The sequence below is a fragment of the Rhinatrema bivittatum genome, unplaced genomic scaffold (assembly GCF_901001135.1).
Source record: "Rhinatrema bivittatum unplaced genomic scaffold, aRhiBiv1.1, whole genome shotgun sequence".
Classification (NCBI taxonomy): domain Eukaryota; kingdom Metazoa; phylum Chordata; class Amphibia; order Gymnophiona; family Rhinatrematidae; genus Rhinatrema; species Rhinatrema bivittatum.
The window spans coordinates 26,293-47,900 of NW_021820785.1; the positions used below are offsets into that span (position 1 = coordinate 26,293).

Sequence of the window (21,608 nt, forward strand, 5' to 3'; positions counted from 1 at the left end):
CCCACTCTGACCGGGCTGTGAGGTCACTGATGACTCACAGGAAAGGGCTGGTTTTTTGGCTATGGATACACCCAAAGGGCGTTCTCCGATTTCAAATGGCGGCTAAGAAAAGCGCGTGCCTCCAAACGTATGGAACAGATGATATGTTATATTCGTGGGGAATCGCAAAACGTTTCGTGACCCCACGAATACTACGAATATGGACATATACGTTGTGGATTGCCAATACGTTGCAAACGAATGCACACCCCTACCAAACAGGTGTAATGTTGCTGCTCGTGGTTGGGCTCGCGAGCAGCCTCTCACCTCGCTGCCTGTGCCATGCCGATTGGACCGGCACCCAACCGCTTTCCCGTCATTCTCTGGGCCCGACTCCGGTTCTGCTGACCTTCACGGCTGTGAGTTGCTGCTGTTGGCCACTTCCATGCGGCCTGGATTCCCCGATGCCGCTGTCCATCTTCGTGGCCCTTTGTTGCCGCTGTTTCTGCCTCCACACAGCAGGGGAAGCCACTGCTAACTGTATCATCTCGCGGCAGGAGTGCCGCCACCGTTGCCTCCATCTATGCAGCAAGGACGCTGACTTCCTTCACTCCTTGGGCCCTGCATAGGCATGGGTGCCTCTTTTCTGCATTTAAAGGGCCAGCGGCGGGAAAAGCCCCCCGGCCCACGGATGAGCTCATCACTCCGTGCCTCATCCAGCCTTATAAAAGGGCTCAGCTTGTTCTCCTTGGGGCCTTCGCATGAATCCTAACGGTGGTCTGTGCTTCCTTCACCATGCAAGGTTCTCCGTGGTCTTCGCTTGTCTTGATGTCTCTTCGTTTGTTGTTAGATGTTCCTGATGTACCTGGTCTCCTTCGTCTGATGTTCCTGGTCTTGTTCCTCATCAGAGCTCCTTCGTCGCCTGTTCCGTGTCCAGGTACTCTGTGTTCCTGATATTCCTGATGTTCCATGTTCTGGTGTTCCATGTGCCTGATGTTCCAGTCCTGGTCCTGATGTCCTCATCTCCGGCTCTTCGTACTGCTTCCAAGTTTCCTACTTGTCCACCTTTCCTGGCGTGCCACCATCGTGGTCCATGACCAGCTCATGGGGGGCTGTATAGGGTGCTTCGTGGCACAAAGCTTGTCTTCAAAACACAGACTTTGATGAAATGGGAAAGTACCTGGAGGAAGAACTAGAAGGCTGGGAGAACAAGAGAGATGTGGAACAACAGTGGACCAAACTAAAAGGAGCAATTACCAAGGCAACTAATCTTTATGTTAGAAAAGTAAAGAAAAGAAAAAGAAAAATGAAACCTATCTGGTTCTAAAAGGAGGTGGCTGACAAAATAAAGGCTAAAAGAACAGCGGTCAAGAAATATAAAGGATCCCAAAGGGAGGAGCACAAAGAAGAATATCTGGTAGAACTGAGAAAGACAACATAGAAACATAGAAATGACGATAGAAGAAGACCAAATGGCCCATCAAGTCTGCCCAGCAAGCTATGCACTTTATCCATTTTTTTCCCTTTTTTCTCTCTCCCGACCTGTTACTATGGCTTCCAGTACCCCCAGCCCTAATTCCCCTCCACCCAATTTAGAGAGCAGCTTTGAATCTGCATCCAAGTGACATCCAGCTCAATTGGGGGTAGCAACCGCTGCAACAAGCAGGCCACCCCCTTGCCCCATACTCTTACCCACCCCTGTTTTTATTTTTTGTTTTGTTTTTTTTTTTTGGAAATAGCAGCCCTCCATCCTTCCGCTCCGGGAAGGTGGAACACCAACTACTGGCCACTGGCATCCCGCTCCGTGAATCGCCTCTGTGGCTACTGCCGCTCCGTGCAGTGTTTGAATGCCGCTGTGGCTACTGCCGCTCCGTGCAGTGTTTGAATGTCTCCACTTATTCACGCCCTCTAGACTTGATGGATCCACAAGTGTTTATCCCATGCCCCTTTTGAAGTCGTTCACAGTTTTAGACTTCACCACTTCCTCCGGAAGGGCATTCCAGGCATCCACCACCCTTTCCGTGAAGAAAATACTTCCTGACATTGGTTCTTAGTCTTCCTCCCTGGAGCTCAGCTCGTGACCTCTGGTTCTGCTGATTTTTTTCTGATGGAAAAGGTTTGTCGATGACTTTGGATCATTAAGTAATTCAAGGCGGCAAGAAAGTAATCAAGGCAGCCAAAATGTCAAGCGGAAGAATAGGATTGCCAAAGAGGTAAAGAGAGGTGACAAAACATTTTTCAGATACATCAGAAAAGGAGAAAGTTCAAAGTGGTATAGTGAAATTGGAAAGGTGAAAAGGATCAATGTGTGGAGAGAGATGAAGAAATGGAACGAAATATTAACGAATACTTCAGTTTGGTGTTTCACCTAAAGAAGACCCTGGAGAAGGGACCGTCGCTAGTTAACAAGAAACTGGAGAGGAGTGGAGTAGATGTAACTCCATTTACAGAAGAGAATGTATGGGAAGAGCTGGGTAAACTGAAAGTGGACAAAGCCATGGGGCCTGATGAGGTTCATCCCAGGATACTAGAGGGAGCTCAGAGATGTGCTGGGGCGGGGTCCGCTGTGTGACCTGTTCAATAGATCCCTAGAAATGGGAGTGGTGCCGAGTGATTGGAGAAGAACGGTGGTGGTCTCGCTTCACAAAAATGGGAGCAGAGAGGAGGCAGGTAAACTACAGACTGGTTAGCCTCACCTCAGTGTAGGGAAAAGTAATGGAGTCACTGCTGAAAGAAAGAATAGTGAACTATCTACAGTCGGGAGAATTGCTGGACCAGAGGCAGCATGGATTCACCAGGGGAAGATCCTGTCAGACAAATCTGATTGACATTTTTGACTGGGTTGTCAAGGGAATTGGATCGAGCAAGAGTGCTCGATGACATCTACTTGGATTTCAGCAATGCTTTTGATACAGTCCCGCACAGGAGGCTGGTGAATAAAATGAGAAGCTTAGGAGTGAGTGCCTAGGTGGTGGCCTGGATTGCAAACTGGTTGACGGACAGAAGACAATGTGTGATGATAAATGGAACTTACTCTAGAGAGAGCGGTGTTAAGCGGAGTACCGCAAGGATTGGTGTTGGGACCAGTGCTGTTCAATATCTTTGTGAGCGACATTGTGGATGGATAGAAGGTAAGGTTGTCTTTTTGCGGATGACATTAAGATCTGCAACAGAGTGGACACGCCGGAAGGAGTGGAGAGAATGAGACGGGATTTAAGGAAGCTGGAAGAGTGGTCAAAGTTATGGCAGCTGAGATTCAATGCCAAGAAGTTCAGGGTCATGCATATGGGGTGTGGAAATCCGAAAGAACTGTTTTTCGATGGGGGGTGAAGGGCTGATTTGCACGGAGCAGGAGAGAGACTTTGCGGTGATAATGTCTAATGATCTGAAGTCGGCGAAACAATGTGACAAGGCGATAGCTAAAGCCAGAAGAATGCTGGGCTGCATAGAGAGAGGAATATTGAGTAAGAAAAGGGAAATGATTATCCCCTTTTACAGGGCCTTGGTGAGGCCTCACCTGGAGTACTGTGCTCAGTTCTGGAGACCATATCTCCGAAGGGACAGAGACAGGATGGAAGCGGGTCCAGAGAAGGGGCGACCAAAAAGGTGGATGGTCTTCATCAAATGACTTATGAAGAGAGATTGAAAAATCTAAATATGTACACCCTGGAGGAAAGGAGGAGCAGAGGTGATATGATACAGACTTTTAGATACTTGAAAGGTTTTAATGATCCAAAGACAACGACAAACCTTTTCCGTTGCAAAAAAATCAGTAGAACCAGGGGTCACGATTTGAAGCTCCAGGGAGGAAGACTCAGAACCAATGTCAGGAAGTATTTCTTCCCGGAGAGGATGGTGGATGCCTGGAATGCCCTTCTGGAGGAAGTGGTGAAGACCAAAACTTTGAAGGATTTCAAAGGGGCATGGGATAAACACTGTAGATCCATAAAGTCTAGAGCATGTGAATGAAGAGAAGAGGCATGGGATTGGCTTGCGGGAATGACAGCTACTACCTGGAGATTAATACCCTTATTCAATAAACATACTCACGGTTAATGCAACTCCAACATTGCTCTATGCTTCAACTGCAAGAGGAAATAAGGAAAAAAGGATTTGCATTCACAAATTGTTGCGTCCGTCGATCTTCGACTGCTTTGCCCCGCTTGTTGCCCCCCTATCTTATATAACCTACTTCTCATTAAAGCTGGCGATGAATGGAAGACGGCCTTCAACACTCGAGACGGCCACTGCGAGTAGTTAGTGATGCCGTTCGGCCTGTGTAATGCTCCAGTCGTCTTTCAAAACTTAATGAATGACATCTTCTGAGACCTTCTCTATAAGTGTGTTGGGATCTACTTAGATGACATCTTAATCTTCTTACAGGACATCACCACTCACCAAGAAGATGTCAAGAAGGTATTACAGGAGGCTTCGTGAGAACCATCTCTATGCCAAGCTATCTAAATGTGAATTTCATAAGGAATCAGTACCGTTCCTAGGTTACATTGTCTCTAAAGAAGGTTTCCAAATGGACCCACAGAGAGTATTAAGAAATGGGCACAACCCACTGAGTTAATGGCTCTCAGGTGCTTCTTAGGTTTCACCAACTATTACAGAACCTCCTCTCTCACAGTACCACTGACTGCCATGACAAGAAAATTGTGCCAAGGTGGCTAATTGGTCTCCTGAAGCGATTGCTGAATTCCAAAAGCTGAAGGATGCCTTTTCCACCAAGCCATGCCTTCGACATCCAGACCCCTCAAAACCTTTCATCGTGGAGGTTGATGCCTCAGACCTTGGCGTAGGGGCAGTACTAAGCCAGGCCTGGTGATTCTAAGGTCCCACATCCTTACTCGTTTTTCTCCCATCGCTTTTCTCTTGCCGAGAGAAATTACGGAGTTGAGACAAGGAACTTCTGGCTATAAAGCTGGCATTCGAAGAATGGTACCTTGGCTTGAGGGAGCGCAAACATGAAGTAATGTCTTCACAGACCATAAGAACTTGGAGTATCTCTGCCCGCACAATGCCTGAACCATAGACTAGCAAGATGGTTGCTGTTTTCAACATATTCAACTTCGTGCTCAAGTATTGTCCAGCAGACAAGAATATCAGAGCTGATGCTCTTCACGCTCCTTCCTCTCCGAGGATGTACCCGAAGAGCCGCAAACACATCACTGACCACGAGAAGGTCATATTGGGCAGTTACCCATTTGGTTGCCTGCAGGAAAGACAATCATACCCAGGAAAAGCTATGGCTTGGGCCCACGACTCCAAACTCTCAGGACACCCTGGCAACGAAGGACGTTGTCTAAACTGCAAACCTTTTATTGGTGTCCCACCATGAAAGAGGACATGTTCACTTACGTCACTTCCTGCGCAAAACTGCGCTAAACAGCAGATGCCATTGGACATCCATGGGGTCTCCTCCAACCCTTGCCAGTCCCTGAAGAACCATGGACACATATTGCCACTGACTTTGTGGTAGATTTACCATCATCAGGAAGGAACAACACCATTTGGGTAACCGTTGACAGGTTCTTGAAGATGGCACATTTTGTGGCTCTCCCAGGCTTACCCACCGCCATGGAGCTCGCCCAATTATTCATCACGCACATCTTCCGTCTGCATGGCTTGCCTAAGCACATAGTCTCCGATCACGGAGTACAGTTCACAGCTAACTTCTGGAAGGCATTATGCAAAAAGTTTGATATAGCTCTCGACTTTACATCGGCATATCACCCTAGTCCAACGGCCAAACAGAAAGGATGAACAGGACACTCAAACAGTTCATTCGTGTCGACGTGAACACCCGACAGAATGATTGAAGCGAACTGTTGCCTTGGGCAGAATTTGTCATAAACTCTCATCCAACAACTTCCACTGGATCAACACCATTCGAAGTGGTCTACAGACTACTATCACTACCACCACTGCCACTTCCGTTATCAGTGTCGCCCAAGCAGCACAAACAACTGCTTCTGATATCCATCAACTCTGGACTCAGACTAAAGAGATGCTTAAGAAAGCAGGAATACAAGCCAAGAAAGGTTACGATGCTCATCATCACAAGGCTCCAGACTTCAAACCTGGTGACAAGGTCTGGCTTTCACAAAACATTTAAGACTCAAACTTCCTTCAAGCTCGATTCCACTCCTCGCTACGTGGACCCATTTCCCATTCTCCGACGACTGGGCAACCTCACCTACAGTTTGAAGCTACCAGCTACTCTAAAGATCCACAATGCATTCCACGGTCTCACTATTGAAACCAGTGATACTCAGTGAATTTTCCAACAAGATACCAGACTCTACTCCAGTAGATGCAGAAGAAGACATCGAATACAAAGTTGATGCAGTTCTCAATGTAAGAAGATGAGGGCAGCGTATGGGGAATACCTCCTGTCATGGGATGGTTATGGCCAGAGACAAATCTTGGATTCCAATATCCAATATCTTGGATAAAGAAGATGCTACAGGATTTCCATCAATTTACATCCGCAAAAATCTAGACCTGGTAGGTCATTGCGTGGACGCCCTTTGAAGGGGGTCTTCGACGGCTTCGCCCGCTTGTTGCACCCCTATCTCGGCTCCTCCCGCTTACCTGGGCAAGATGGCTACCACAGCGTCGTCAAGCCGACCTCTCTGATGATCCCAGAACGGCTATAGTGCAGCCGTAAGCCATTTCTCCTTCCAGGTACCTGCTAGGGGGTGAGCGCTTGTGCAACCCACGTCTAAGTACGCTCAGTGGCGCGAACCTCAAGGGCGTTCCCTCAGCTTGACATCACGCCATCTGGGTATATCTACTTCTTAAGATTGCTAGCTCATTGAGGTGGCAAAGGCTCGAATTGTTGTGGACTCGGGGTAGTGGACCCTTGGGCCGGCCTGCAGGAGGACTTGGGAAGGACTTCACTGGTCTTGACTGAACAGGCCGGGAGGCAGACGTCTGGCGGGCAGGTAGAAGCGGTTTCACCCTGGAAGCTGGTACTCCCCCGGGAGAAGCCCTTGGGAGTCCAGCCGCTGGGACTTAGGAGTTTCACCCTGGAAGTCAGAGCCCCCCGGGAGGAGCCCGTAGGGGCCCGACCGCTGGGACTTAGGCGAGGCGGTCGATGGAGAGGAAGCAGGCGAGTATCAGGCTTGGCTGAGGCAGGCAGGGGACCGGCTAGGGCTGTAGACAGGTTGGAACCCGGTTTGGGCTGTAGGCAGGCAGGAACCCGGTTTGGGCTGTAGGCAGGCAGGAGCCCAGTTCGGGCTGTAGGCAGGCAGGAGCCCGGTTCAGGTTGTAGGCAGGCAGGAGCCCAGCTTGGGCTGTAGGCAGGCAGGGGCCCAGCTTGGGCTGTAGGCAGGCAGGGGCCCGGCTTGGGCTGTAGGCAGGCAGGGGCCCGGCTTGGGCTGGCTGGCAGGAACCCGGCTTGGGCTAGCGGGCAGGAACCCGGCTTGGGCTGGCTGGCTGGAACCCGGCTTGGGCTGGCTGGCTGGAAACCGGCTTGAGCTGGCTGACGGAACCCGGGCTTGGGCTGGCTGGCAGGAACCCGGCTGGACTGGCTGCTGGAACCCGGCTGGAGCTGCAAGCAGGCAGGAACCGGCAGGCAGGCAGGCAGGAACGGAGTAGCCTAAGACTGCTGGCAGCTCCGGAGCTCGAGGCACACGGGGGATCAAAGGAACCCTGTTGCAGGCCCTGATCGGGTGTCGCTGGTGGCCCTAAGTAGTAGAGATGTGAATCGTGTGATCGATCGCCTTAACGATCGATTTCGGCTGGGGGGGGGGAGGGAATCGGATCGTCGCGGTTTTGTTTTTTTTAAATATCGTGTAAATCGTAAATCGGGGGAGGGCGGGAAAACCCTGCACACTAAAACATCCCTAAAACCCACCCCGACCCATTAAAATAAATCCCCACCCTCCCGAACCCCCCAAAATGTCTTAATTACCTGGGGTCCAGTGGGGGGGGGGGTCCCGTTGTGATCCTCCACTCTCGGGCCACGGGTGCGTTGATGGAAATGGCGCCGGCGCTACCTTGCCCTGTCATATGACAGGGCAAAGGTAGCGACGGCGCCATTTTGGTTTCCTGTCCCCCGACGTCACGAGCGTAGGAGATCGCTCCCGGACCCCCTGCTGGACCCCCAGGGACTTCTGGCCAGCTTGGGGGGGCTCCTGACTCCCCACAAGACTTGCCAAAAGTCCAGCGGGGGTCTGGGAACGACCCCACTCCTGCATCGAATCGTGTTGCCGTACTGCAAAATGGCGCCGGCCATATGGCCGGCGCCATTTTGCAGTACGGCAATATGGCCATATGGGCGGCGCCATTTATGGCACCATACGGCCGGCGCCATTTTCATTACGGCAACACGATTCGAATGCAGGAGGTCGTTCCCGGAACTCCGCTGGACTTTTGGCAAGTCTTGTGGGGGTCAGGAGGCCCCCCAAGCTGGCCAAAAGTCCCTGGGGGTCCAGCGGGGGTCCGGGAGCGATCTCCTACGCTCGTGACGTCGGGGACAGGAACCAAAATGGCGCCGGCGCTACCTTTGCCCTGTCATATGACAGGGCAAAGGTAGCGCCGGCGCAATTTCCATCAACGCACCCGTGGCCCGAGAGTGGAAGATCACAACGGAACCCCCCCACTGGACCCCAGGTAATTTAAGACATTTTGGGGGGTTCGGGAGGGTGGGGGATTTATTTTAAAGGGTCGGGGTGGGTTTTAGGGATGTTTTAGTGTGCCGGTTTTCCCGCCCTCCCCCTTCCCCCCCCTTCCCCCGATTTACGATTTTTGACGATAAATCGGGGGAATTCCTATTAAATATCGCCTCTAACGATTTTTGATGATTTAAAATATATCGGACGATATTTTAAATCGTCAAAAAACGATTCACATCCCTTCTAAGTAGGCCGCGGCGTCTGACGTCTGACTCGTGGTGGAGCCACCCTCCGGCGGGAAACTGTTTAGAAAAGCGCGGGACATCCGCGCGCCTGCGCCTAGAGGTAGGCCAGCAATGGCGTCTCCCCTGCGGGGAAGCCCAGACCCCGACTCTGCTTCGTTCCCAGACGGCGGGAAACCTCGAGGTAAGGACCGGGACGTGAGCTTCACGGACCGGACCGCAACAGTACCCCCTCCTCTACACCCCCTCTTAGCAGGCCCGGGTTTACCTGGATGTTCCTGATGAAACATTTTGAGCAGATCCTTATCCAGGATGTTGCGGGCTGGCTCCCAGGTATTCTCTTCGGGGCCGCAGTTCTCCCAGGAGATCAGATACTCCCATCGACGCTGATTAAACCGGACATCTAGGATCTCTCAGACTTGGTAAGTTATTTCTCCTTGCACCGAGGGATCTGATGGGTCGGGCGCCTTTGAGTGGTACCTGGAGAGGACAAGAGGCTTCAAGAGGGAAACATGAAAAACGTTATGAATACGCATGGAGGGGGGCAGGCATAGCCGGTAGGAGACGGCTCCGATGCGCTCGGCCACTTGGAAGGGTCCACAGAACCGCGAGGCAGTCTGCGAGACGGGGCCCAGAACTGCAGGTTCTTGGTACTCAACCATACCCATCCCCAGGCAAGAAGACAGGAGCTGGCTGGCGATGTTTATTAGCCCACCGTCGAGTAGCAAGGGCGACTTTCTTCAAATTCTTCTGGGTTGAGGTCCATAAGGAGTGCAGCTGGCGGGCAGAGAGTTGTACGGCGGGCACAGAGCTAGGATCCGGAGAGGGCAGAGGAGGCCGGAGTTGCCTCCCATAAACTAGCAGGAAGGGGAGCTTCCCGTGGCAGAGTGGACGTGGTTGTTATAGGAGAATTCTGCCCACGGGAGCAGCTCGGCCCAGTTATCCTGTTTCTCATTCAAAGAACGTAAAATCTTAGCGTGCGATTCGTGTGTTCCGTCTGCCCGTTGCTTTGAGGGTGAAATGCGGTGGACTGGCTAAGCTGAACGCGGAAGTGTTTACATAAGGCTCTCCAGTAGCGGCGGTAAATTGCGGGCCTCGATCCGATACGATATCTTGAGGGAGGCCATGGAGCCTAAATATGTGTTGGGTGAAAAAGCTTGGCAAGTTCCGGGGCAGATGGCAGGGCTGGCAGGGAATAAAATGAGCCATTTTAGAAAAAACGGTCGCGGTGACCCATATGACCGAGTTTCCCTTAGACGAGGAAGATCTGTGATGAAATCGGGTGGAGATGTGCGTCCACGGCTCCACCGGGATGGGCAATGGCTGGAGGAGCCCTCGGGGTTTACCCCCAGTGGCTCTGCAGTGCGCAAACAGGACAGGATCAACAAAAAGGCACACATCCCTTCTGGCCGTCGGCCACCAGTAGGAATCGGTGACAAGGTCTAGGGTGGCAGCTCGGCCAGCATGACCTCCGGTGAGGGACTCATGGGCCAAGACAAGATTGGCCCGACGGGACCTCCGAGGGACCACAAGTCTTGGGTTCGGGATGCGGCGTCGTGGAAGCTAAGCTGACCTTCCGGGGATCCAGGATCCATCGGAAAGCTCCCAAGGATTCTTCAGGTTCTGAAGGCTGAGACAGGACCTCAACTCGAGCGTTCTGGGCTGGGCTGTCGACTATGCACTCCGACATAGTGCAGTTTCCAGGCAAAGACAGGGGGCACGCAAGTCTCCGGCTGGGGGTAGTGCCTGGTCGAGGGTCCCTGGGGCGGTGGTGCGCTGACCTGTCTGCTTTGGTCTTGAAGGAGGCTTCCATGACTTCCTCACAAATGGCGGGCATAGCTGCAGCAGCATGCGAAGGCTGACGAACAGGTGGCCTAGGAAGCTTCATGCAGTGTTTAATACAGAAGGGACTCCAGTCGGTGATCTGCATAGTAGACCACTGGATGGTAGGCGAGTGTCGTCGAAGCCAGGGTAGTCCGAACATCAGGGGGTGGATAGCCTTTTCCAGTACTAAGAAGGCTATCTCCTCCACATGGATCGCCCCTGTGCGAGACCGTCAGCGGAACTGTGGAGGTCAGAATTCGTCCCGTGAGACGAGTACCTTGGATGGAGGTGATCTGTAAAGGAACCTCTCATTCCACGGTTGGAATCCCCAGCTGGGTAACTAGTTGTTCCTTGATTATATTGCCCTCTGCCCCTGAATCCAGGAAGGCTGAAGTCTCCAAAGTCCCTTCCTGGGTATTCCAGACGACGGGCAAGGTACAATGGGGAGCAGTAGTATAACCTAGGAGGAGCTCCCTCCGACCTCCTAGGCCTTAGGCGTTTCCCTCCCAGCTCTTGTCAATGTGCCAAAAAGTGAACCTTTTGGCCACAGTACAGACATAAGCCTAGAGAGCGTCGACGCTGTCTCTCCTCCTTGGAGGAGCGGGGCCCGGCCCAATTGCATGGGCTCAGAAGCAGGGACTTCAGGCAAGAAACCCTCTGTGGCGGAGGTAGCCGAGATGAAGCAACGGGTGTGGGCTAGATCTCCTCTGGCGGGATTCCTGTGCCTTTTTGCTGCAAACGTCGGTCGACCCAGGCGGCCATCTCTATCAGGGCGTTGAGGTCTTCGGGGATCTCTCAGGCTGCGATCTCATCCTTAATTCGTCCAGAAGGACCTTCCAGAAAGATTGCCCGGAGACTACCATCCCTGCCACCCCACCTCTAGGGCAAGGGTCCTAAATTCCATGGCATACTCGGCCAAGGGATGCGTCCCTTGACGCAGCTGCAGGAGGTCAGAGGTGGCAGTCGCCCGGCGGGCTGGTTCGTCGAATGGCTGCTTAAAGATGAGAATGAACCGCTTGTAGGTCATTTAGTGCGGGATCATTATTCTCCCACAGAGGAGAGGCCCCAAACCAGGGCCCTCCCCTCAAGTAGAGACAGGATGTATGCGACCTTGACTGAATCGGCCGGGAACTGTTGGGGCAGTAGTGAGAAGCGGATAAAACTGATCCCAGGGACTGTGGGGGCGTCTGCCGAGTCCATGGCCTTGCAATCTGTTGTGGACTCGAGTTAGTGGACCCTTGGGCCGGCCTGCAGGAACTTGGGAAGGACTTCACTGGTCTCGACTGAACAGGCCGGGAGGCAGACGTCTGGCAGGCAGGTAGAAGCGGTTTTTCACCCTGGAAGCTGGTACTCCCCCGGGAGAAGCCCTTGGGAGTCCAGCCGCTGGGACATAGGAGATTCACCCTGGAGTTGGAGCCCCCCCGGGAGGAGCCCGTATGGGTCCGACCGACTGGGACTTAGGCGAGGCAGTCGATGGAGAGGAAGCAGGCGAGTATAAGGCTTGGCTGAGGCAGGCAGGGGTCCGGCTAGGGCTGTAGGCAGGTTGGAACCCGGTTTGGGCTGTAGGTAGGCAGGGGCCCGGTTTGGGCTGTAGGCAGGCAGGATCCCGGCTTGGGCTGGCTAGCAGAAACCCAGCTTGGACTGGCTGGCAGGAACCCGGATTGGGCTGGCTGGCAGAAACCCGGCTTGAGCTGGCTGGCAGGAACCCGGCTTGGGCTTACAGGCAGGAACCCGGCTTGGGCTGGCTGGCAGGAACCCGGCTTGAGCTGGCTGGCAGGAACCCGGCTGGAGCTGACAAGCAGGCCAGGAACCGGCAGGCAGGCAGGCAGGAACGGAGTAGCCAAGATGCTGGTAGACTCCGGAGCTCGAGGCAACAGGGACCGAAGGAACCCTGTTGCAAGGCCCTGATCGGGTGTCCGCGGTGGCCCTAAGTAGGCCACGGCATCTGATGTCAGACTCGGGGCAGAGCCACCCTCCGGCGGGAAGCTGTCTAGAAAAGCGCGGGCATCCGCGCTGCGTGCGCGCCTAGAGGCAGGCCAGCAATGGCGTCTCCCCCTGCGGGCATGCCCGAGGACCCCGACTCTGCTTCATTCCCAGCCGGGCGGGGAAACTCGAGGTAAGGACCGGGACGTGAGCTTCACGGACCGGACCGCAACACGAATAGTCTGACTGTTCCTGTCCTGCGCTACTCTGCCGCTTCCCTGCTGCCTGTGGGAAGCTCTCCTTCCTGCCCTTCGGGGTTTGACTACTAACCTGGGTACCCGCTCCTCGGGGGCCCTCTGTTCTATTTTCAGGTGCCATTCTGGGATCAGGTACTCGCTTCTCGAGGGCCTGCTCTCCCTGCCTCAGTGCCTGTACCATATACGACTATCTGGTGGAATCGCATCCATAACAGCTAACACCGAGTGAGTACACTAACATCTCATCTGTCTCATCCACAGTAGCTCCTGCTGCGGAACCTCCTGACATCATCGGAGAGAAGGGCTCCCTCTGCTGAGGTCCTTGGGACTACTAATCATCACTGCCACCTGGTGGCTACTTCTAGCTGTATAAATAAAGATTTATTCCGGTGTTTTGTGTACAGAGTCTAGCCCAGTGCTGTGGCTCCTCACGGGGCCCCTCCCCATGGGTGTGGTCATCTCCACAGCACCCAAGGATTCACTAAAACACAGGTAATAACAACACAAATAAGCGAGGGAGTAGCTTGCTTGTTGAGGCGGTTACTACCCCAAACCAAATAAGTCTGATACTTCACTTGCAATGCATATCCAGCATAGCTCTCTGCTTCAGCGGCAGGGAGAATGAAGATAAGAGGATTTATATTCAGACAACAACCAACAAGTCTGAATTACATAGTTTGGGTAAACAAATAAGCATGGGTGTAGCTTGCTTGTTATGGCGGTTACTACCCCTAACCAATTAAGCTAGATACTTCACTTAGATACAGCTCCAGCACTGCTCTCTACATCAATGGTGGGGGTGGAAGGTAAATAGAACCAAAAAGTTACTAATAAGGGCAAGAGTAACAGATAAGTATGAGAAAAAAAAATAAGTGTGAAAGCTTGCTGGGCAGACTGGATGGGCCTCTTGGTCTTCTTCTGCCGTCATTTCTATGTTTCTATGTTTCACGTCTGCAGCACAAGTCTCTGGAAGGCCCTTGTTTTTAATGCTGAGGTCTGTTCCTGAATCCGAGTTCCGAAGTCTTGAATCCTGAGTCTTGAATCCTGTTCCCGGTCTTCGGAGTACCTTGTTCCTGCTTCCGTCCATGCCATAGACTCTAGCCAGAACCTGCTCTGCTTCAGTGTGGTCTGCGACCAGCCAAGGGTGGCTGTGTAAGGCGCGCTTCAGTGCAGGCCTCTCCTGAATCTTCAACTTGTTTCAGGTTCCAAGTTTTCACTTCTCTCTCGCCTGGAGTCTGCTTCGCATTCGTACTCACCCTGTACTAGTACCTGAATCCTGAAACCTTGTCTGAGTCTTCCAAGTATCCTGAAACCTTGTCCGAGTCTTCCAAGTTCATTGACTCTTCATCTGAGTCTTCCAAGTTTCTTGAATCCTTTTCTGAGTCTTCCAAGTTCCTGAGTTCCATGTCTCATCTTGTTCCTGCCCTCAGCCTCCATCTGGCCTCACGCAATCGTTCCCAAGCGGCAGGACCGGAAGGGCTACCGAGTGACCGGAGGGCTACTCTTGAGACCAGCATTGCATTGCTGGGTCTCACTGGTGCGTGCAAGTACCAGTGGAGGTCTGAGCCTGCCTTGCTCCAGTTTCCTCGATGTTCCACGTCTTGATCCTGGTCCAACCTTCCTCTAGCCCGTGCCTAAACACTCTCACCTCCCATGATGTGTGTCTTGGGGCTCTTCCTGAACTGCGCCGTGCCCAAGGGCTCACAATCCCTCTTGAGAAGCGACCACACCTCCGCACTCGCAACAGGATAACCAGGTATTATACAGTTTACCATTGGGTGATTAGAGCACTTGAAAATTATAAATGGAAATTTTCTCAGATTTGTTATCACCTTTCATTTTGTGAGTCCCCCCCCCCCCCCATATTCTGATTATATTAACGCGCACTCACTGCTCATGTACTCTTAGTGGGAATATGCTTTCTGTACTTTGGTTAATGGTATCAGGTGTAGAAAGAACTCAGTCTAAACATTGCATTTTGTGCACTGAGTGTAGGAAATGATGTTAACCAGTGGTAGATGAGAATGAGTGGAAGCCTCTGAGCATCGGTCCACAGACAGCCTGCAGGATGAGGGAATGAGCCCTGCATGGCAGGTTCCTTTGAACATATTACCTGCATTATTCTTCCCATCCAGATTTAGAAATTCTGTTTCTCTCTGTCATTTTATCAAGCACCAGCATTTGGGGCAGTGTTTCTATGTTGCTATTGGATCTCTGAGGGAGAGATGGAATTGTAGGGCTGGATAAATTGGGACAGAAGCAGACCAGATGGACCATACATTCTTCTTCTGTCAATCAGGTTTCTACATTTCTAATCACAAGGGAAACAGTTCCTTCCATCATGTTCTAATGCCACTTAAAATCTAACCTGGAGTAACTCGCCATCCCCATGCAATCGCCTTCTCATCGATGGTGAAATCTCTCCCATGAGGAGCATAAGGGTTATAACTCCCAACAACCTCAATCATTTGTGTCCCATTGCGTAGACCGGCCATATTTATTATATAGTATCCAATGGGGAGGTCTCCATTTTCATCAAAAAATATCTCATCACCCAGACTGTTCTTAAAAGCGGGACGTTCTTCAGATAACGATGAAGCTAAAAAAAAAAAGGAGGGCGATGTTCAGTAGTTCCCCTAACAGCAGTGCTACATTCATAGCATAAAGCATACATCATGTAAATCTGATTTAGTACTCTGTAAGGAAGGTGGACCCTTGAGCCGATACGAGGTTGTTGCCAACACCAATGGGAGGTCCCTAGTGGTCCTCATCATTTGGGAGGCAGTTCCAGGAGAGAAAAACCAACAGGACCTTCACCTATACCAGCCCACGGTCCCCCGCGGGTTGAACCTTTGGATCTGGGGCTGGCAGAACTTAGGCAATGGTCTCTCAGATGGCAGTCACAAAACAAGTCAGATGTACCAAGGATCGAGGCAGGCAGCAGGCTGCACAAAGTGGATACCAGGCCGAGGTCTGGGCAGACAGCAACAAGCAGAGATGTAGGACCAGGCTGAAGATCAGGGAAGCATCAGATGAGCAGAAACCAGGAGACAAGCAGGGTTGGAGCCAGAAAGATCAATCCAAGGAAGTAGGAACAAAGTGGAGCTGGACGGAGGCAATGAGCTGGAACAGGACTAGGGCTGGAGCAGTAGCAGGAAGCAGGATCCAAGCAGGAGCCAGGAGAAGCAGAGGAACACGGGATCAGGATGCAGACAATGCACACTCACCAGGAGCTGGACTTGTTGCCAAGGCGAGGAGGAAAGTGGCAAGGCAGGGTATTATACCTGCCCTTGCCTCATGTCATCATCCTGGGCCACAGGGAACTTTCCCGCCATTTGCCCTTTAAATCTAGCCCAGGCACTCACATGCCTAGGGGGCTCAGGGATCACACCAGTGTCAGGAGCGATGCGAGCAGGCTGCAACAGCAGCGAATTGCGCTGGGACACAGCAGCAGTGGGTGACGCTGGAGTGGGCTTCCTGCCCTCACAGGTGAGGGGACCAGGGCCCAACTCCCCGATGGCCAGGGTGCCTAGCAGTACCCCTACTACTAGGCCCCCTCCTTGAAGGTCCGGGTTTTACTGGATGGGAGGCATGGAAGGGTCAGAGCAAGGTTCCTTATTTAGTATATTGACGGTCAGCTCCCAGATGTTTTTATCGGGGCTGAAGCCCTCCCAAGCAATCAGATATTCCCATCATCTGTGACGGCATCTCACGTCTAAGATCTCCTTCACTTGGTATATTTGCTCCTCCTCTGCTGCCAGCTGCTAAGGTGCTGGGGGTCTCCACTGAGGCCAAGACAGTACCAGCGGTTTGAGAAGAGACACATGGAATGAGTTATGTATCTTCAGGGATAATAAGAACATAAGAAATTGCCATGCTGGATCAGACCAAGGGTCCATCAAGCCCAGCATCCTGTTTCCAAAAGAGGCCACACCAGGCCACAAGAACCTGGCAAGTACCCAAACACTAAGAAGATCCCATGCTACTGATGCAATTAATAGCAGTGGCTATTCCCTAAGTAAATTTGATGAGAGTCTTAGAGGGTGGTCACTGGACCAAGGCACTGGGTGATAGTAAAAGGGCCAATGTATTGTGGAGCTAATCACATTGAGGGTACCCGCAGGTAGATGTGGCGAGTACTTAGCCCACACTCGGTCCCCGGGGTTGAAGAGAAACGCCGGTCCTCATGTGCTTGTCGGCCATTCTATTAGCCTCGTTTTCTGATTCACGGAGGTTATTTTGAGTGTGAGTCTAGAGAGCCAGCAGCTGCTGGGCAGAGTTGAGCTGCTGGAGAAGGAACTGAAAGTGGGGTAGAGAGCGGTGGCATTGGTTGCCTCCCATAGAGGAGATGGTCGCAGAATGAGTGTGGGATTTGAAGGAGAACTCTACCCAGGGGAGAAGAGTGGACCAGTCATCCTGCCTGTCATTTACAAAGGAGCGGAGGAACCTTCAGGGTGCGGTTAATGCGCTCTGCTTGACCATTGCCCTAAGGATGGTAGGCAGTGGTGAAATCAAGGTGAATCCCAAACTTCTTGCAGAGCACACGCCAGTAGTTCACTGTGAATTGAACTCCATGATCGGAGGCAATGTGTTTTTTGGAGTCCATGGAGATGGAATATCATGCTGGACGAAGGGTCTGGTGAACTCTGGAGCCGAGGGGAGCTTAGGAAGTGGAGTGAAATGGATGATCTTTGAAAAACTGTCAACCGTTACCCAGATGACGTGGTGGCCGACTGAAGGGGGTAGAGTTATTATTTATTTTATTTATAAATTTTTATATACCGTGGCACGTTGGGAAATCACCTTGGTTTACAGATAACCCAATGCAGCAACAGGCTTTACATTTGCACAGGGAATGACAGTAAGCTGATTAATCAGAGGGGTGTGGGTGACTACTGGTGGATAAAGGAGACCTCATATACAAAATTATACAGAATATACAAAATATCCAAAGAGAGCAATAAAGCCATATGAGGAAGATTGTTAAAGAGTGCCGTTAGGGGTAGATTAAAATGGGGAAGGGGGGGGGGGGGTTTACAATAGGAAAATAGAGGAAGGTTTTTGCAGGGAGTAAGTCGTAGGGGTAATAGAGGGCTAAAGGGTAAAGGGGGAGGGGAATGGCAAAGGCGAAAGAAAAGAGAGAAGAGAAAAGGATTATTATAATAGGGATGGCGGAGGGGGCATGGGGGGGTGGATGAATTTGTTCGAAGATATGTTCAGGTGAAGGCCTGTTTAAAGAGCCAGGTCTTAAGGTTCTGTTTGAATTTCTTGGGACATATCTCCTGGCAAAGGCTGGGGGGCAAATTGTTCCAAAGAGCAGGTCCTGCTATGGAGAGGGCACGTTCACTGGTGGTGGTAAGTTTTGTGAGCTTGGGAGAGGGCGTGTGCAGCTTTGCCAGATATTGGGATCTAGTGGGTCTGTCTGTGGTGCGAAAGTGGAGGTGCTCGTCGAACCAGTGCATGTCTGGGTAGTATAGAGATTTATGGATGATAGTTAGGGACTTGTATGTTATCCGGGATGTGATTGGCAGCCAGTGTAGGTGTTTGAAGACAGGGGTGATGTGGTCGTGTCGGTGGACGTTGGTGAGAATGCGGGAGGGCGCATTCTGTAGCATCTGCCGGGGTTGGAGGGCATTTTTTGGAAGGCCTAGGAGGATAACATTACATTGGTCGATTTTGGATAGGATAGTGGCTTGGAGAATTGTGCGAAAGTCGTTAAGATGTAGGAGGGGGTTTAAGTATTTTAGCATGTGGAGTTTGAAGAAGCCATCTTTTAGGGTGGCGTTGATGAATTTTTTTTAGGTTGAAATGGTTGTCTAGGATGACTCCGAGGCTATGGACATTTTGGGAGAAAGTATTGGGGGGGAGTGGTGTGTTGTGTAAGGGTAGGTTGAAGTGGATGTGAGGGGGCGATATAATTAGGAGCTCTGTTTTCGAGGTGTTGAGTGCAAGGGTAGTTGTCTGAGAGCAGGGTGCGGATGGTAGTGAGGGCCGAATCCCAGGTCTTCATGGCATTGGGTAAGGTGTCCATTATAGGTATGAGGATCTGAACGTTGTCCGCATATATAAAAATGCGGAAGACCGAGTTTGGATAGGAGATGGCAGAGGGGGAGGAGGTATATGTTGAAGAGGGTGGAGAACAAAGAGGAACCTTGGGGAACACCTTGTGCCAGATTAATTGGTTTAGATTCACAGTGTCCAATTTTTACACTGTATTGCCTGTTGGTTAGGTATGATTGGAACCAGTGGAGGGCGGAGCCGGATATGCCGATTTGTCTGAGGCATTTGTTAGGATATTATGGTTTCACCATGTCAAATGCGGCGGATATGTCAAGTAGAGCCAGGATATATGATTGGCCTTTGTCAAGCGCTTTAAAGATTTGGTCGGAAAGGGAGATGAGGAGGGTTTCAGTGCTGTGGTGCCTACGGAATCCATATTGGGAGGGGAAAAGGATGCGGTGCTCGTTTAGGTAGTCAGTTAGTTGCTGATTGATGGTTTTTCTAGGATTTTTGAGATAAAGGGAGGTTGGAGATGGGGCGATAGTTGTCTGGGTTCGCTGGGTCAAGGGATGGTTTCTTTAGGATGGATTTTATAATGGCTTGTTTAAGTTGATTTGGAACAGGGCCAGATGATATGGAGCAGTTAATTTATTTTTATTATTTTATTTATTTAACATTTTTTATATACCGAGGTTCTGGTAACAATGTTACCAATCACTTCGGTTTACATATAACTTTGGGATGACATAACACAAGTGTCTTACATAGAACAAGGAAATGAAGAACTGGGTGAATAATTAATTAAATTAAATTAAAATTGCATAAAACTTAAGAGAAACAACATTTTAAATTAACTGAAATCTAACATACTAGCGATTCGGATCAGTCAAGCACAAGTAGTCAGTCTTTGGCAGGAGGAGATTGTATTTGTTTCTGGGATTATTAAGTAGTGGGACACATGATGTGTTGACCCAGACGGGAGAGTGTTAGGGAAGTCGAAATCAGGCATATGCTTGGGTGAAAAGCCAAGTCTTGAGTCTTTTTTTTGAAGTTTATTGGGCATTGTTCGAGCCTAAGGTCTGAAGGGAGAGAGTTCCATTGTTTAGGGCCCGCTGTAGAGAAGGCTCTATTGTTTGAGGATATTTTGATTGAAGGGGCTTTTAGCGAGCCTTTTTGTGCCGATCTCAATGGACGGGATGATGAATGTAGCTGCAGTGGATCCTGAGATCGAGGTGTGAGGTTTTGTAGATAGATTTGTGTATGGTTGCAAGAGATTTGTAGAGTATTCTATATTTTATAGGAAGCCAATGGAGATTCTTTAAGATTGGAGTGATGTGGTCCCTTTTTTTTGCTTTAGTTAGGATCCTAGATTATTTTTCTATGCAATAAAGAATAAGAAAATATATGTCACTTTGTATGGTTTTGAGTTGATAGTTGTGTGATATATAATTTAAGTAGCCAAAATAATTATATCTTGTAGATGAAAAAATGGCTTTTCAGATAGATTCAGTATTTAGTTATTCGGATAACCATTCTTGACTCTCTGTTGAAAGGTGTTCCTTTATTTGATCAGAAGGAAAACGCTGTGGGTGACGCTCAATGGTCGGATTTAGCTCAATTAAGAAAACGGTTTGTACGCTCTGAATTACATGCTTCTACTTTGGTTGAGTATTTAAGAACTAAAAGAATTCCACGTGGATTACGAGTATATAAAGAACCACATTTGTTTTTCAGAAGATAAAGATTTCGTAGCCAAATGGAATTCAATACTCAATAAGTGTTCGAAAGATCTGATGATCTTAATAGTAGAAGCCACACAACAACTATTAATTGATACACAAAAAGAAATAGACATTTTGAGCGCCACCTTGAAAGCAAATTTACCAGTGGATAAATTTGATGAGAACTGGGCGAATTAAATCAGGAAATTACTAGTATGCATGACAAATTGAAGGAAAGTAATTTAAGTAAGTTTAAAAGAGACGAAAACGATTATACCCATGGATACGTGTATCCATGGTGTAATAAGAATTGTAAAAAATTCAAAAAACCATCGAATTTTGATTCTTCATCAAGTGATTCGTCGGGGGAGGAGAGAGCACGTGTGACTTTTTTAGATCAAGACAAAATACCTCGACAGGGGACGGAACGACGAGGAGGTCGCTCTTCGAAGAACCGCAGCCCTGTCAGGTTACGAGATCGCAATTGAATTCAAAGGATAATTTGGTTGTAAACCTCTCTTCTTATACATTAACAGCAATAGAGGTGCAGGTTCTAAATCGAGGCTTATCTTTTTCGCCTACTCCTAGATATGATCTGTTTGAAACTAGGTTAGCCTTACAGAGATTTTTTCGGCTGAATGAAATTAAATACATTTTTTTCAGGGAAATGAGTGTTTGAACTCAGGTGGGCTCAGTGTAAAAAATCCCTCTAATTGGCTGCCGCCGGGTTCCGGCGCATCCTTTGATGATGGCATTTGAAGAAATGGTAGAACGTGACTTGAAGGTAAAGGAGGCTGAACAGAGGTTTCTATTTTGGAATTTGAGTAAAGAGAAACATGTAGGCTTTGGAGAATTTAAAATATCGACAAGATATAGTGTAATAAGCCGGCGGATAAAGGTGGCTCTTTGGTCAGCTTAAATAGGGTTGATTATGAACAAGAAGTATATCGTCAGCTAGGGAATGAAAGATTCTATAAAAGGTTGAATGAGAATCCAACAAGCGCATTGGTAGTACAGATTTCAGAGGTGATCACA

The 21,608-nt window shown here is 50.1% G+C and overlaps 1 protein-coding gene across 1 annotated transcript in view; it reads right to left on the bottom strand.

The window, feature by feature from the left end:
• LOC115082133 (vomeronasal type-2 receptor 26-like) overlaps positions 1-15,347 on the bottom strand; it is a 33,781-nt gene extending 18,434 nt beyond the window's left edge. The window contains exons 1-2 of the mRNA XM_029586390.1: positions 15,231-15,347; positions 7,508-7,516 (exon numbers count right to left, since the gene is read on the bottom strand). Coding sequence (XP_029442250.1) covers positions 7,508-7,516; positions 15,231-15,347 — 126 coding nt within the window. The remainder of the gene's footprint in view (positions 1-7,507; positions 7,517-15,230) is intronic.
• Positions 15,348-21,608: the final 6,261 nt, after the last annotated feature.